Source organism: Dasypus novemcinctus, chromosome 15 (genome assembly GCF_030445035.2).
Source record: "Dasypus novemcinctus isolate mDasNov1 chromosome 15, mDasNov1.1.hap2, whole genome shotgun sequence".
Taxonomy (NCBI): domain Eukaryota; kingdom Metazoa; phylum Chordata; class Mammalia; order Cingulata; family Dasypodidae; genus Dasypus; species Dasypus novemcinctus.
Window position 1 is genome coordinate 93057429 of NC_080687.1, and position 15179 is coordinate 93072607.

The 15179-nt window shown below is 36.7% G+C and overlaps 1 protein-coding gene across 5 annotated transcripts in view; it reads right to left on the reverse strand.

Annotated features, from left to right (window-relative positions):
• ZC3H13 (zinc finger CCCH-type containing 13) overlaps positions 1–15092 on the reverse strand; it is an 87428-nt gene extending 72336 nt beyond the window's left edge. The window contains exons 1-6 of one of the 5 annotated variants that reach the window (XM_058276658.2): positions 14708–15062; positions 13308–13420; positions 11257–11403; positions 10512–10634; positions 10095–10204; positions 6063–6174 (exon numbers count right to left, since the gene is read on the reverse strand). In XM_058276658.2, the coding sequence (XP_058132641.1) occupies positions 6063–6174; positions 10095–10204; positions 10512–10628 (339 nt within the window). In that variant the 5' untranslated portion in view covers positions 10629–10634; positions 11257–11403; positions 13308–13420; positions 14708–15062. Of the gene's footprint in view, positions 1–6062; positions 6175–10094; positions 10205–10511; positions 10638–11256; positions 11404–13307; positions 13421–14707 lie in introns of all 5 variants that reach the window. The other 4 variants (XM_004475438.4, XM_004475436.4, XM_004475439.4 and 1 more) reach the window with 4 other exon arrangements.
• Positions 15093–15179: the final 87 nt, after the last annotated feature.

A 15179-nucleotide genomic window follows, 5' to 3' on the forward strand; every position in this document is an offset into this window, starting at 1 on the left:
TGGCTCACTGATTGAGCACTGGCTTCCCACATATGAGGTCTTGGGTTCATTCCCTGGCCCAGGACATTAAAAAAAAAAAAAACCCAATACAGAGAAACTATCAGGAAGTGGATGTGGCTCAACTGATAGAGCATCTACCTACCATGTGGGAGGTCCAAGGTTCAAACCCAGGGCCTCCTGGCCTGTGTGGTGAGCTGGCCCACACGCAGTGTTGCCATGTGCGATAAGTGCTGTGCCATGCAGGGATGCCCCCTGCATAGAGGTGACCCCCAACGTAGGGGTGCCCCACACACAGGGAGTGTGCTCGGCAGGGAAAGCCGCCCCACAGAGGAGGAGCGCAGCCTGCTCAGGAGTGGTACCACACACATGGAGAGTTGATGCAGCAAGATGATGCAACAAAAAGAGACAGATTCTGGTGCCACTGAGAATGCAAGTGGACACAGAAGAACACACAGCAAATGGACACAAGAGAGCAGACAACTGGGGGAGGGGAGGCAAGAGGAAGGGGAGAGAAATAAATAAATCTTAAAAAAAAAAGCGGATATTATAATAAAAAAAAAAGAAATGCATGAATATTCCTATCTGACTTTATATTCAGGATCTAATTTTGCTTGCAAGGCTAATTTATCTGTTGTGCTCAAATTCCAAAAATAACAAGTATCTCTTACAGGAAAAAGAAAACACAACTTAATTACTGCATTCGAGAAGTTCTAATAGACTGGCTTTGAAAGTATCTATATCATAAAAAGGTAAAGTATTATTTCATAAATATTTTAAAGCAACATGAGAATGTCAGTGCAAGTACAGAAAACAGTACCACAAATAAATTGCCCTTGATATGAATCTAGTTCACAAAAGGGCCCACAAACCAGCTCTTCCTCTTTCTATCTCAGTGAATAGCACGGAAACTCTAGAGTTAATCCCCCCCCATCTACTCGTTGTTTGGTTATCAAATTCTATTGACTCCCCCCCAAGTAAGCTTTCTACTGATTAAATTCAGTTTGTAATTATCACCTAGACCAGCCCTGTCCAGGAGAAATATGTTGCAAGCCATATATTTCTTTTTAAATTTTCTTGTTGCCATATTAAAAAGGAAAAAGGGGTGAAATTAAAATGTTGATAATATGTTTTATTTAACCCAAGACACCCAAAATATTGCCAACCTATATTAAACACGATAAATTACTAATGACATATTTTACATTCTTTTACTAACACTGAATCTTTGAAAACCAATCTGTGTTTTGTGACACATCTCAATTCAGACAAGCCACATTTCAAGCTTTGAACAGCCACATAGACAATGTACAGCCTAAACCCTCAAGGGTTCTACTCTGGCTGTACATCAGAGTCACTTTTCATTTATTCAGTGCATGACACTAGTTCCAGCTTCTGGAGGAAACCTGGTTAACCTTGGCACACAGAGAAAAGGTTTTCTCTTGGCAAACCCTGACTATGACCAACAAGAACATTCATAATCTCTTCAGCCTTAATCTCACACCCACACACTACAAATCCTATACCCTAGGAACACAGCTTCACAGTTATGCAAACACACTACTCATTTCCAGACTCCTTACTGTTAACTCTTACCTCCTCCTAGACTTTCACCCCTCCCCTTCTTCACCCCACTTATCCTTCAACACCAGTCCAAATGTCCTGTTACCTGGTTTCCCAGGCAGTTATTTATTCTCTTCATTGCGCTCTCTGCTCATATCTCTCTGACATACACATACAATAGATAACTACAATCTACTTATTGATGAATTTCTCTCTCCCACAAGAAAGGTTATCAATCTCATAATTCAGACACAATTGAGTTGAGGTCAGTGGCAAAGAAGGAATGGCGCTCTGGTTAGTTTGCTGAAAATTATATACATACCATCTTTGCTATTCCTATGTCATCCATTCTACAGTTGTCCTTACCTCAATTAAAACTGATCCCCTAGAAATCCTTTATGCAAAGACCAACATTCACACTTATTGCAGTGGAGCACCATAAAAATGATCAGTATCTGTCATCCTACTAGACATATCACCCAATATAATAATTCATTATTCTAGCTTATTAACTGTTTTTTCTCTAAGTTTGGATAGTGAAATTCCCACAACCTGATCCATCTCAAAACTGTGGGGGAGGGCAAGAACCTGGCTTTAAATTTATTAACAAAATGCAAACTTTGCTATCTACTTGACACAAAAATTCTTATAATCAAGAACACACATGTAACTAGATACCTGTTAATAACTTAAATCTCCAATTTTGATGTTCATCTCCTATTAAGAGCCTACAGTCAATTTAGAGACAAAAAGTTAAAAATCAATCTCATAAAACTGTGTACCATTTATTTTGTTGTCATTATGAAGCAATAGTCATGTTACTCGTTTTAAACATATTTTCTTCATAGCAACATACTGATACACCTAGCATCTCTATCTTATGGATAAGGAAACTGACAGTGGAGATTATATCATTCCTAAAGTAAAGTACTCAAAATATGAATCCTGGACACCTGCCTTTTACACATCCATCTGATGTGCTGGAGCCAGCTTTTACAGACTTATAAGCAAGATCTGTTAGTTTTTTGGAATTCTGCTAGCCACTGTTAGAACCATGATTAAAAGCAAAATTATATAAATTAAATAACTTTTATTAAAACAAAGGCAATAATTACTCAACACTCATCAATTCCTAAATATTTTAGTATATTTTACCTTTGAAGTTATTTACATCTATTGAATATATATTATGGAAATACTATACAATGGGGTGCTACTGAGTATCTCTTTTCAAATCTGCAGTGACACCATTTTGGTAGCTTGAAACTGGCAACGGTGGTGGTATTTACACCAAAGAAACTGACAAATCCTATGAAGCACTACTTTTTTTCAGAGAGATTGTTAAACATACCAGCAGACCACTGAGTCCATCCATTACTCTGAATTCAAAACACACATGCTCAGGGAAAGAGTTGTGGCTCAACTGATAGAGCATCTGCCTACCACATGGAGGGTCTAGGGTTCGATATCCAGGGCCTCCTGACCTGTGTGGTGAGCTGGCCCACACGCAGCACTGCCTTGCACAAGGAATGCCATGCCACACAGGGGCGCCCCCGCGCAGGGATGCCCCACACACAAGGAGTGCGCCCTGCAAGGAGAGCCGCCCCATGCGAAAAAAGCGCAGCCTGCCCAGGAGTGGCGCTGCACACATGGAAAGCTGATGCAGCAAAATGACACAACAAAAAAAGCAACAGTTTCCTGGTGCCACCACAAGAATGCACGCAGACAGAAGAACAGAAAGAGCAGACAACAGGGAGGAAGGGGAGCAAAATAAATAAAATATATCCTTACAAAAACCCACACATGCTCAGCCCTATCCAGAAATGCTGATTGGGTAGACTGGGGTGGAGCCAACGAGCCAATGAGCCGTATATTTTGAAAAAGGCCATCTCACCTTCAAAGGAATTTTGATAAATAGCTCTGGCTAAAAACTACTATTTGAGATTTCTTTTTACGTTGTTGGTTTTTTGGGTCTTTTGTATATTTTTTAAATTTATTTTTTATTTGAGATTTCTAAATACCAGATGTTAGAAGACTACAAACTTAAAACTACATTGCTTTAGGTGTCCATAGACAAGTCTTTACAAATCATAATTTAAAACTCTGCCACAGATTTTTATCATGTCGAAAGAGTCATAGGTAAGTCTCTCTATATCTTAAATGAGGGGTTCTTAACCAGGGGTTCACGGAAACATTTCAGAAGGTCCATGAGCTTGAATTGAAAATTTAAAAAAACATTATTCTTGTGGGGACAAGTCAGTGCAAGGTGTGATTTATTTATTAAATAATTCACAGTACAGTGTGGACTTAGTTAAGAGGTCCATGGTTTCATCTCACTGGCAAAGGGTCCATGAAATAAAAAAGGTTCAGAACCCCTGTCTTAAATTATCAATGAGTTTGCTTCTTATACAGTTCAATATAATTCACAAGAAGATTTTAACTTTGGGCAACTGGATATTCATCTCCGAAAGAATGAATCTGGAACCTAACTCACACCAGATCCAAAAATCAATTCAAAATGTATCAAAGACTTAAATGCAGGAGCTAAAACCATAAAACTCTTTGAAAAAAACCTAGGAAAATATCTTTAGGAACTTGTTTTAGGAAATGGATTCTTAGAATTTATACCAAAAGTATGAGCAACAAAAGAAAAAACACACCAACAGTACATCATCAAAATTATTGACTCCTGTGCATCAAAGGACGTTTTGACGAAAGTGAAAAGACAACTGACATAATGGGAGAAAATACGTGGAAACTCTATATGCAGTGAGAATGTAATATCCGGAATATATAAAGAAATCCTACAACTCAACAGTAAGAGAATATTAACAAGTGTTGACAAGGATGAGGAGAAACTAGAACCCTCATATACTGTTGGTAAGATTGTAAAATGTTATAGCCACTTCAGAAAATAGTGAAGCACTTCTTCAAAAGGTTAAACACAGAATTACTTAAGACCCAGCAATTTTACCCCTAGATTTATACTCAAGAGGAATGAAAACATATGTCAAAAGGAAAAACTTGTATACCAATGTTCACCGTAGCATCATTCATAAGAGCCGTAAAGTGGAAGCACTTCAAATGTCCATCAAATGAGGAATGGATAAACAAAACGTATTATCCAGAGAAATATTATTCAGCAATAAAAAAGGAACAAAATATTTATAAATGCTATGATTTTTCATGAACCTTGAAAACACGATGCTTCCTTAAAGAAGTTAGTCACAAAAGGCCACATATCGTATGACTTCACATATATGAAATGGCCAGAAAAGGTGAATCTAGAGACAAAAAAGTAGTGATTGCTTAGGGCTGGGGCATTAAAGGTGAAATAGGGAGTGACAGCTAAAGGGCATGGAATTTCTTTTTGGGGTGATGAAAGTGATAAAAATGTTCAAAAACTGATTGTGGTGATAGCTGCACTACTCTGTGAATAAACAAAAAACCACTGAATTGTACATTTTAAATCAGTGATATGGTATGTTACTGATCTCAAATATTTAACATACACATACACACAAGCACGCAAAGGATTATGAAAATTTCTTGGGGGAAACGGACTTGGCCCAGTGGTTAGGGTGTCCGTCTACGACATGGGAGGTCCGCGGTTCAAACCCTGGGCCTCCTTGACCCGTGTGGAGCTGGCCCATGCACAGTGCTGATGCGCGAAAGGAGTGCCCTGCCACGCAGGGGTGTCCTCCGTGTAGGGGAGCCCCGCGCGCAAGGAGTCCGCCCCGTTAAGGAGAGCTGCCCCCCGCGAAAGAGAGTGCAGCCTGCCCAGGAATGGCGCTGCCCACACTTCCCATGCCGCTGACGACAACAGAAGCGGACAAAGAAACAAGACGCAGCAAAAAGACACAGAGAACAGACAACCGGGGGAGGGGAGGAATTAAATCTTTAAAAAAAAAAAAAATTTCTTGGGAAAAAGATGTAGCTTTTGAAAGATTTCTATACTTGACAAACATGTATGTTTTCTTTTACTCAATGACTACATCATAAACTATATTTCTCTTCCAGAATCATTACCAGGAAATTCATACCTTAATTTCACACTCATAGGCACTATCCTTCACCTAAGTTTTTTTAGTGCAATTTTTGTCACCATTATACAATGCTCTCATTGTTTTAGCTTATAAGAGTTCTACTGTAAGACACTTCAAATATTTCTTAGAAGCAGGCAGGATATGATGGCTGGCTGAATTGTGAAAATGTAGAAATACATTTAGAGTCTCAGAGTCCCCACCTAGGGACAGGAACCATCTAAATTCAGCTTGAGCTCTGCTAACCAATCTCTTTCAACTTAGCTACCACAAAGAATTTAGAAAATTATGAATTTTTTCCAGAGGGCTTAACCCCCTGCCCAATTGCATTATCCATATAAAACATTATAACGCCATTTTACACATTTACCACGTATTTAGCACTCAAGGTAATGTGTAAAATGAAGCACAAGTAATAAATAATGATTGAAAGTTAACTTTGGGGATATTCATTCTTACCCTAACAGGTGAGGATGACTCATCTGTATTTCGTTTCTGTGGCTCCGTGTCCACATCTTGACGCTTGTTCTTCATTCTTTCTCTAAGATCTCCTGTAGGTCTTTCTGGTGATCTTTGAACCAAAAATGAAAAACAGAACAGAAATCAAAACGCAATAAAAATCTGTATTTATATAACATTTTATAAGAAAATATTTCCAGAAACCTCACAAATCCCAATACCATTTTTGCAACCATCAAGGGCTCCTAAAGTACAAAAAAAAATTTTGTTTCAACTTAAAAATGACTATATAAAAGATATGAGCAACACAAGTTTTCTCATAATACCAATTAAAATATATATGATTAAAATTCCACAAAGTAGCAGGTACTGGTGATATGAATAAGAAATTATGTGGGAGCTTGGAAAAAGGAATTTGTAATTAACAGCTTGACCTGTTTTCCTATTTAATCACCTAAATATATTAGTTATATTTGGAAGCAAAAGGTAGGAAGATACACAGTTTTAAACTACAAATTGCCAAATTATTCTAGTGGCAACAGCATTATTACCTACCCAGTTGCAATAACTGGGAAAACATTTCATGCCTCTTAAGAATCAAAGCAAACATACGAGTTTTTGTACTATTTTTATAACTTTTCTTAAATTTGAAATTATTTCAGAAGAAAAAATAGTTAAAGGATGTAAAGCCAGATTTTAGAACAGGGATTTTATATTCTGCTATGGAAAAAATTTTAAACTGAAGGAAAAATACATATATCCAACAGTGTTAAAGCTTCGTAACATATACTAGGAATTCTAACAGCTATTCAATTAGTTTATTTTCACACTAAGTGAGAAAAATAAAGAAGAAATGGAAAACATATTCCTTTAAAGAATACTCCTAGAGTACTTTTAAAGGAGGGCACTAGAATTAAGGAATGATATGTTTCCTTTGATGACTGTATGTGTGTGCGTGTATATATACATACATACATATATGCACACATATATATGAGCAAGTTTTGAACAAATATATAAACATCTATTTCAAGTGAGAGTTGATTAATCAAATCAATTTCTTGAACTTACCAGTTATACAATTACATGAGGAAGAAACAATTTCAATTAATTCGCTTTAAAGTGTCTAATGTTTGCATGTACATTTTATAGCTCTATATTAAATGTTTTAACAATTAAAACTGAACTTGAAACAGGAAATTAACTTTTTTAAAACTAGTGCTTAAATGCTCTAAAGTATAATTGTAATGTACACGCAAATCCTGTGTGTCTAGATTTCCTTTATATAATAAAACCTTTATGAATTTGTTTTTGTCCTAAATAGCACTTAACAGAGTGCTCTCAACAGTGAATGCTTAATGACTTAGATGTCATGTGAATAAACATTTATGAAAAAAAAAAACAAAACCTGCTCTTCTCTCAATTTTGAGTCACATTATGAATTGTTTTTTTCTTCCCAAAAAGTAGAGAAATACACCCAAAAGAAGATATCAGATGGAAAAGCATGAAAAATTATAACAATGAAATCTTTAAGTTTGGTAACAGCATTACTTTTTTTCTACTTTAGACAAACTTCTCTGCCCATTTTCCTCAAAAATACTTCTTAAACAAAAATTTTGAGTTTGCTAAGAATAAATTCCAAAGATGAATTAAAGCACGTGTTAAAAGTATGGTACTATTAGGTTGGTGAAAAGGAATTGCGGTTTTCCATTGTTGAAATCTGTTGTTTGATATTGGAATACATTCTTTAATAAATGTGGTTATGTTATACATCATTTTAAGGTGCATTTCTCACTTTATGTTTTTTGCTAATGACTTATTACTTGCTGTTTATTTTATATTTATTTTAAACTCTGGAAATGATGTTAGACAATAAGAAAATTCAAGCAATTTTCTTAAATTTGAGTTCAAAATGGGTCATAAAGCAGCAGAGACAACTCACAATATCAACAACATATTTGGCCCAGGAACTGCTAACAAACGTACAGTGTAATGGTGGTTCAAGAAGTTTTGCAAAGGAGATGAGAGCCTTGAAGATGAGGAGTGAAGTGGCCGGCCATTGGAAGTTGAGAAGTGAGAACAATCATCAAAGCTGAACCTCTGACAACTACACGAGAAGTTGCCGAAGAACTCAACATTGACCATTCTACGGTCATTCAGCATTTGAGGCAAATAGGAAAGGTGAAAAAGCTCGATAAGTGGGTGCCTCATGAGCTAACTGAAAATCAAAAATATCGTCATTTTGAAGTGTCTTCTTCTCTTATTCTATGCAACAAAAACGAACCATTTCAAGATTGGATTGTGAAGTACAACGAAAGTGGATTTTATAGGACAATCGGCAACAACCAGCTCAGTGGTTGGACCAAGAACCTCCAAAGCACTTCCCTAAGCCAAATTTGCACCAAAATAGGTCATGGTCACTGCTTGGTGGTCTGCTGCTGGTCTGATCCACTACAGCCTTCTGAATCCCAGCAAAACCATTACATCTGAGAAGTATGCTCCGCAAATCAATGAGATGCACCAAAAACTGCAATGCTTGCAGCCAGCACTGGTCAACAGAAAGGGCCCAGTTCTTCTCCATGACAATGCCTTACCACACGTTGCACAACCAATGCTTCAAAAGTTGAACAAATTGGGCTACAAAGTTTTTTCTCATCTGTCATAGTCACCTGCCTCTTGCTAAACAACTACCACTTCTTCAAGCATCTCGACAACTTCTTGCATGGAAAATGCTTCCACAACTAGCAGGATGCAGAAAATGCTTTCTAGGAGTTCATCGAATCCTGAAGCACAGATTTTTACACTACAGGAATAAACAAACTTATTTCTCACTGGCAAAAGTGTATTATTTTAATGGTTCCTATTTTTATTAATAAAGATGTGCTTGAGCCTAGTTATAATAATGTAAAATTAACGGCCCAAAACCGCAATTCCTTTTGAACCAACTTAATAATATAAACATTAATGTTACTGTGAAATAGTATCCCCAAAGGTGTATGTGTATGTCTGTGTGTATATACAGGTAATTCAATATATACAATAAAAACAAATTTTCCCACATTAACAGAAAAAATAAATGACATTCTAACTACAAATAAAACAGCATTATAAGTAAAACTGTACAGTGTTTAAGAGAAAGTCAGCTAATGTTAAGGGTTTGAATTTTTAATTTTACTAAACTTCAATAACTATACATGGAGTAAAAACCCATCCAATAAAGAAAAAAAAAACTCCAAATACAAACGTTTAGTTTTTATACTGTTGATGAAGCCAAAGCCATCAGCACACTCAAGTTTAGGACTAAGTAAATTATTTGTCTACTAATCATGTTTAGACTGTTTTTGCAACCATCTTTATATATATATATTATATATAGATACACACACATACACACACATTTTTAAATATCATCAAAGAACAGAAAGAAAAGCAAAAGATCTTTATTAGGTAAGTTTAATTTAGCACATCCTTTCTTAAAGGCAAAATGATGTTCTAAATAGATAATATATTTATCCACATATTTTTTTTCATTTACATTTACACATCGTGATAACGGATTTGCCAAATGCATTTTAACCTATAGAGCTTGTGTTAGATCTTCTTTATCATTAGGATTTAGATTTAGAACATCTTAAAAAGGTAAAATTATACCTTGTTTAAATTTTAATATTTTAAGTGTTGAAGTCTCTGCTCACTAAAAATATATTCAGATACAATGATGCTACTGACATCATCAAACGTTGCTGTCTTATGCTCTATCTTAAAATATTATTAGAATAAGAAAAAGCCAAACACATATTATTTAAAAAGCTATTATCAAAACAAGTATAAAGCAGAAAATTTTAAAGCAAATATTTTATTATATTTGAAATTAACAACTGAGAAGATCTTATTGATCTCTATCGATAAGGCTATCACCAAACTAGACCACCTGGTCATATATACAACTGTATTTCAGATTTTTATAAAAGATAAATAACAAAAGTCATCTTCAAAGAGTAGAACAATTTAGAGTCAAAGTTCTCAATTTACCTTCTATAACTGCTGCTATAGCCTTTACCACGGGGTGAAGGGCCATGTACAAATCTACATGTATTTCCATAGAGGCAGTTTCCTGTCTTCAGCCAGTTACGGCACTGTGTCTAAGAGACAGATATTACTATATAAATTTCATATTTACTTCTGGAAAAAATATGCTAGTAAGACAATTTAAATGCTATAAAAATTCCAGCCAAACTGTAATACATTATTGCACAAATAAAAAGTCAGAAAAAAATATATAAAATATAAACGGTATCAATTTGTTTATTCCTTTTAACAATACATTTTTAAAAATTTACTGAATCAACATTTCTATAATAAAGTTTTCTGTTCCTCCTGAAGACACAAATCAGGATTTTAATATTAATATTCCAAGAGAATGTCCATGGCTGTCCAGTGAAGACTCACCTCTGCTGTACTTCCAGTGCTGGGCCCAAGCCTTTCAAATACACTGGGTCTTCGGGATGTGCTATCAGATATGGTCTTGGTATTTTCCACTGTGACCTTCCTTCTAATTTTTGACATTTTGTACTACTTTAAGCAGAAGAAAAGAAAGGAAAGGAAGGAAAGCAAGAACAGAAAGGAAGAAAAAAAGAGGTAAAATTCTTAAGTTCTTCAGTTTTCAAAAACTAAGCCCACACCTTAAATGTAGATAAAACTATAATACTGTAAAATTATAGGGAATTTTCTTTGGGAAGAAAGAAGGCATATAAGAGGTAAACAGAAATATCTTTTAAGACATGCCTTATTAGTGAATTTACAACTTGAAATCTGTAGGCTTTTTAGAATTCTACCTCTTTTGCAGAGTGAACAAATTAAGATTCTATTAGCAAAGTTTTCATAGTACATTCAACCTCAGAAAACATACCATTAAATGTTTAGATTATAAATTATAAAACTTGAAAATGAACTATCCTTTAAAGAAAAGTTGTGCTATCATTCTTTATTAACCAGCTAACTAGAAAAGAGAGCTAAACCAAAGAAAATGGGAAAATAAAAGCAGATAGGAATTTTACTGGTGATAAAAATGACATTTTACACAGCTTAAGTGACATTTTATATTCCAATAATCAGCTTGGGGGAAAATTAATTCTAAATATTTAAATGTTTTATCCTAAATTCGCCTTCAGAATAATTATCCCCGAAATATTACTTTCAGCTACTGTTGAGTCTCCCAAATTAGGTAAGAACTGCAATGAAGCAAAGATGTACTCTCGTCTTTTCTCAGAGTCCCACAGTGTCAGACCTTGCCCTGAAATGGCACAGCATCCAGATACCAGGCCAAGGTTACAGGGAAGTCCTAGACAGGGAAAAAATAATAAATGAATTAGTTACTTAATAAATAATATATACACATACACATAGATATCTGAGGAAAGGAGGGAAAAAGCAGGAACTGAAGTTTTCTAACTGAAGGGAAGAGTAGTTCTGATCATCTATTCAAACAGTAGTCACAATTCAACAACACAAAATTCAACAATTAAAAAATACAGAATATAATCATGGAAAAGTACATTCAGAATTTTGCATAAATAAAATGGTTTTCCCTTGCAAAGAACACAATATATAACCTTTTTACTGCCATTTGTTTAAATATACACACATACAATCTACATCAGAAAAAACATCTACATATATTAAAAGTGTCACTACCTAATGTTGACAATTAAAACTTTCGATCCTAATTAAAAATTTGGTTTCACAAGGGAAGACAAATACAACAGCAGAAAAAAATATATTTGATGGGGGGAAGGATTTTTATTCTTTGGTTTAAGTTGCTATCATTTCTTTCCCAAACAGTGGTAAAGGTCTATTCAGTTCTTTTTCTACTTTCTCCTTTTTATTTGCAGTATAAATAAATACCTGAAGTTTTTTTCCTCTCCCCCCCCCCCTTGTCTGATCTCTGTGTCTATTTTTGCTGCGTATTCTTTGTCCGCTTCTGTTGTTGTCAGCGGCACGGAATCTGTGTTTCTTTTTGTTGCGTCATCTTTTTGTGTCAGCTCTCCGTGCGTGCGGCACCATTCCTGGGCAGGCTGCACTTTCTTTCGTGCTGGGTGGCTCTCCTTACGGGGCGCACTCCTTGCCTGTGGGGCTCCCCTATGCAGGGGCACCCCTGCGTGACAGGGCACTCCTTGCACACATCAGCACTGCGCATGGGCCAGCTGCACACAGGTCAAGGAGGCCCAGGGTTTGAACCACGGACCTCCCAGGTGGTAGACGGATGCCCTAACCACTGGACCAAGTCCGTCGCCGCTGAAGTGTTTTATTCTCTCTTTTCAGTTAAAAAAAAAACAAAAAACCCTGAGGACACAAAGTTGGAATCTATTAAAACGTAACAAAAAGGGATCTTAATAAATGGACCCTCTCAAAAAACATGAAGTATCACTATGTACTCTAAGCTTTATGCTACAAATATGCCTATGAAAGAAGGAAAAAAATAGGGCCTTCTATTTAGAATAATTACTCCTGATGTCTATTACTAAAATCTTGTCAGTAAAACATATCCAAGCTCTCGAATCTTAACTTCAATCTGTACATACAGCCTTCTAGGTCTTTTCCTGTAGCATAAATCAAAGTATAAATCACATTAATCTGGGTGCTCTCCTATTTATTTTATATATTATAAATTTATATATAATTAAGCAATTAAATATTTCACATAAAAGTATAACTAGTAGAATAAATCCCTACCCACTTTCTATGATTACAAGAGTTGTATTACTATGACAGTGTGCAGATTTCAGTTTTCTGTTTCCTGTAAATTGATCAAAATGTCTGGAAAAATAATGATTGAAACTGTTTACATCTTTGTATATTACTTAGTGTAATAATAAAGCTTATTCTCATTAATTTTTTAAAAAGTTGTATTAAAAATAAAGATCTCTTCCCATTTCTATTTTTAAGAGGAAAACACAGCTTAGGTTATTTGATGCACAGTTTCAGAGAACTTTTTAAAAAGAACTGCTAAAACAATCTTCCAGGTTACTTAGCTTTCGATAAAGGAAAGCAATTCCAAACGGCTCTTGCTCCTGAGAACTAAGCCAAGGATGTGCAAGGCAATAGTGTAGCACCGCGCAGACAGTTATTTGTTAAAAAGACTATGTGTGCACAGGGAATAAAAATAAAGCCCATGCTGGCAGCAACTAAGAAATGAAGTAAACAAAACTGCAACACATAAAACTACAAAGACAGAATAAATGTCACCTTTTACATCAGCACCTGGTAAAGTCTCAACTGCTGCTATACATCAGATGAAATGCTTCCAGCTCTTTAAGATATAGGGGATTGGGAGGTGGAGAAGGAAAGACTAACATCCACTGAAAAGCAATTGCCCAAATGTAAGTGGAACAATTTTGCTTTCTATATGTAAGTACTAATACATGTTATAATATAAAGTAACACTGATGAGTTATTAAAATTTTAATAACTGTAGAGGAAGAAGTTAAAATGATATTCACTTGTTACATTTCAAATGTTATGTTACATATAAATAACAGATGAGCATGCTTATCTTAAAATATGTAATATATGTTCAATTCTAATCACCAGTAATTAGGAAGTCAGTAAGTGATATATACTTAATAAAACTGGATCCTATCAGAGATCAAAGACAAAGGTTTAGTTTCACAGTGCAACTACTTTTACAAACATAAATTGCTATATACCTACATCAGTTTTCCTGGTTTCCTGTTAAAACTATCGCCTACTATAATCTAAATATTTCATTAAGAACTTGGAAAATATATGATAATCTATAGATTATGGCCACAAAAACTCTCCAAAATACTATCGGTTGGGTACTGAGTCCAATCATTTCAACTACTACAGAACTAGACCATACTAACAGGCCACACAGATTATACTGCATACGTATTTGGATTTATTGTAATAGTACCATCATGGTCTTTGAAAATCTGAAATGTGAAGACCCTTACAAACTTTCAAAATTCTATAAAAATCCAAAAGCCTGTAGAGATTGGATACGCCCGTAACAGTTAGAAACTTCAAATTATCCGAAAGCCTCATAATATAACCTAACAGCTTAAGACTTCATGATCAGCAAACAAGACCCTACCAATAACATTCAAGAACCGTCAGCTTTGAATGATTTTTCAGTCACATAAATTGTGTTAATGTTTAGAAAGAGTTAATGCCAAGTATCAGACCCTCTCCTTTCATTCCACCTTCTCCACTACCTGAATTCCAGGCCCCAAGTCGTTAAGCCATCACTGGCGAGAAATAAACAAGACCAAAGACAGCGAAAAGTAAGATCCCTTTATCTGAGGTATAGCATGCAGACAGGAAGAACTTATAAATCCAAGACCATACTACTGCACCCTTCCATCACATACAAATGCGAATAGTGCCTGCACCAAATGGCAGTGATCTGCAAACAGCCATTTATTTGCCTGGGTCAACTTGTCTGTCCCTTTAGAGCGAGGGCGAGAAGGGAGGCCTGAGCAGAGAGAGCCATTGCAGGACTGAAAACGGGATGCTCGGAAAAGAGCTCAAAATCTTGTCGTAACCCAAGCGGAGGTGGAGGACCACGCTGGTCCCACTCTGACCTCTCCCCCGAGATCCAGACAAACTCACAGAACGCCTACCTCCTCCCCGAGCTCCCTCTGCAAGCGCAGTCTTGAGGCGCCACCGCCGCCACCGCTCCGAGGAGCGGGGGAGGCGACTCCGTCCCCGCGCCAGGCCCGGGGAGGACCACAAGGAAGAGGTGCGCGCGCTCCTCCCGCGAACCGGCCCTCGGCTAGCGAGCGGCCCGCAGGACGGCTGAGAAACGGAACCAGCCTGCCACTACGGCAGGGCCAAGCGACATTGGGGCGTGGGAAGAAAAAGAAAAGAAAAACAAGGGAGAGGAAGGCATAAAAAACAGCAACGAAAGACTACAGGGCCGCTAAGACGTCGCCTCAAAATGCCGCCGGAAATCAGGGCACTGCCCTGTTCCCCTGTGGACCGAGGCAGCTTCCGGCCGCCAGATTAGTCGTCAGCGCACAGGCTCCGCCCCTCCGCGGGCACGGCCCTCCGTGGCCACGCCTCCAGGCGGAGCGACGGCGCGGAAACCCGGGA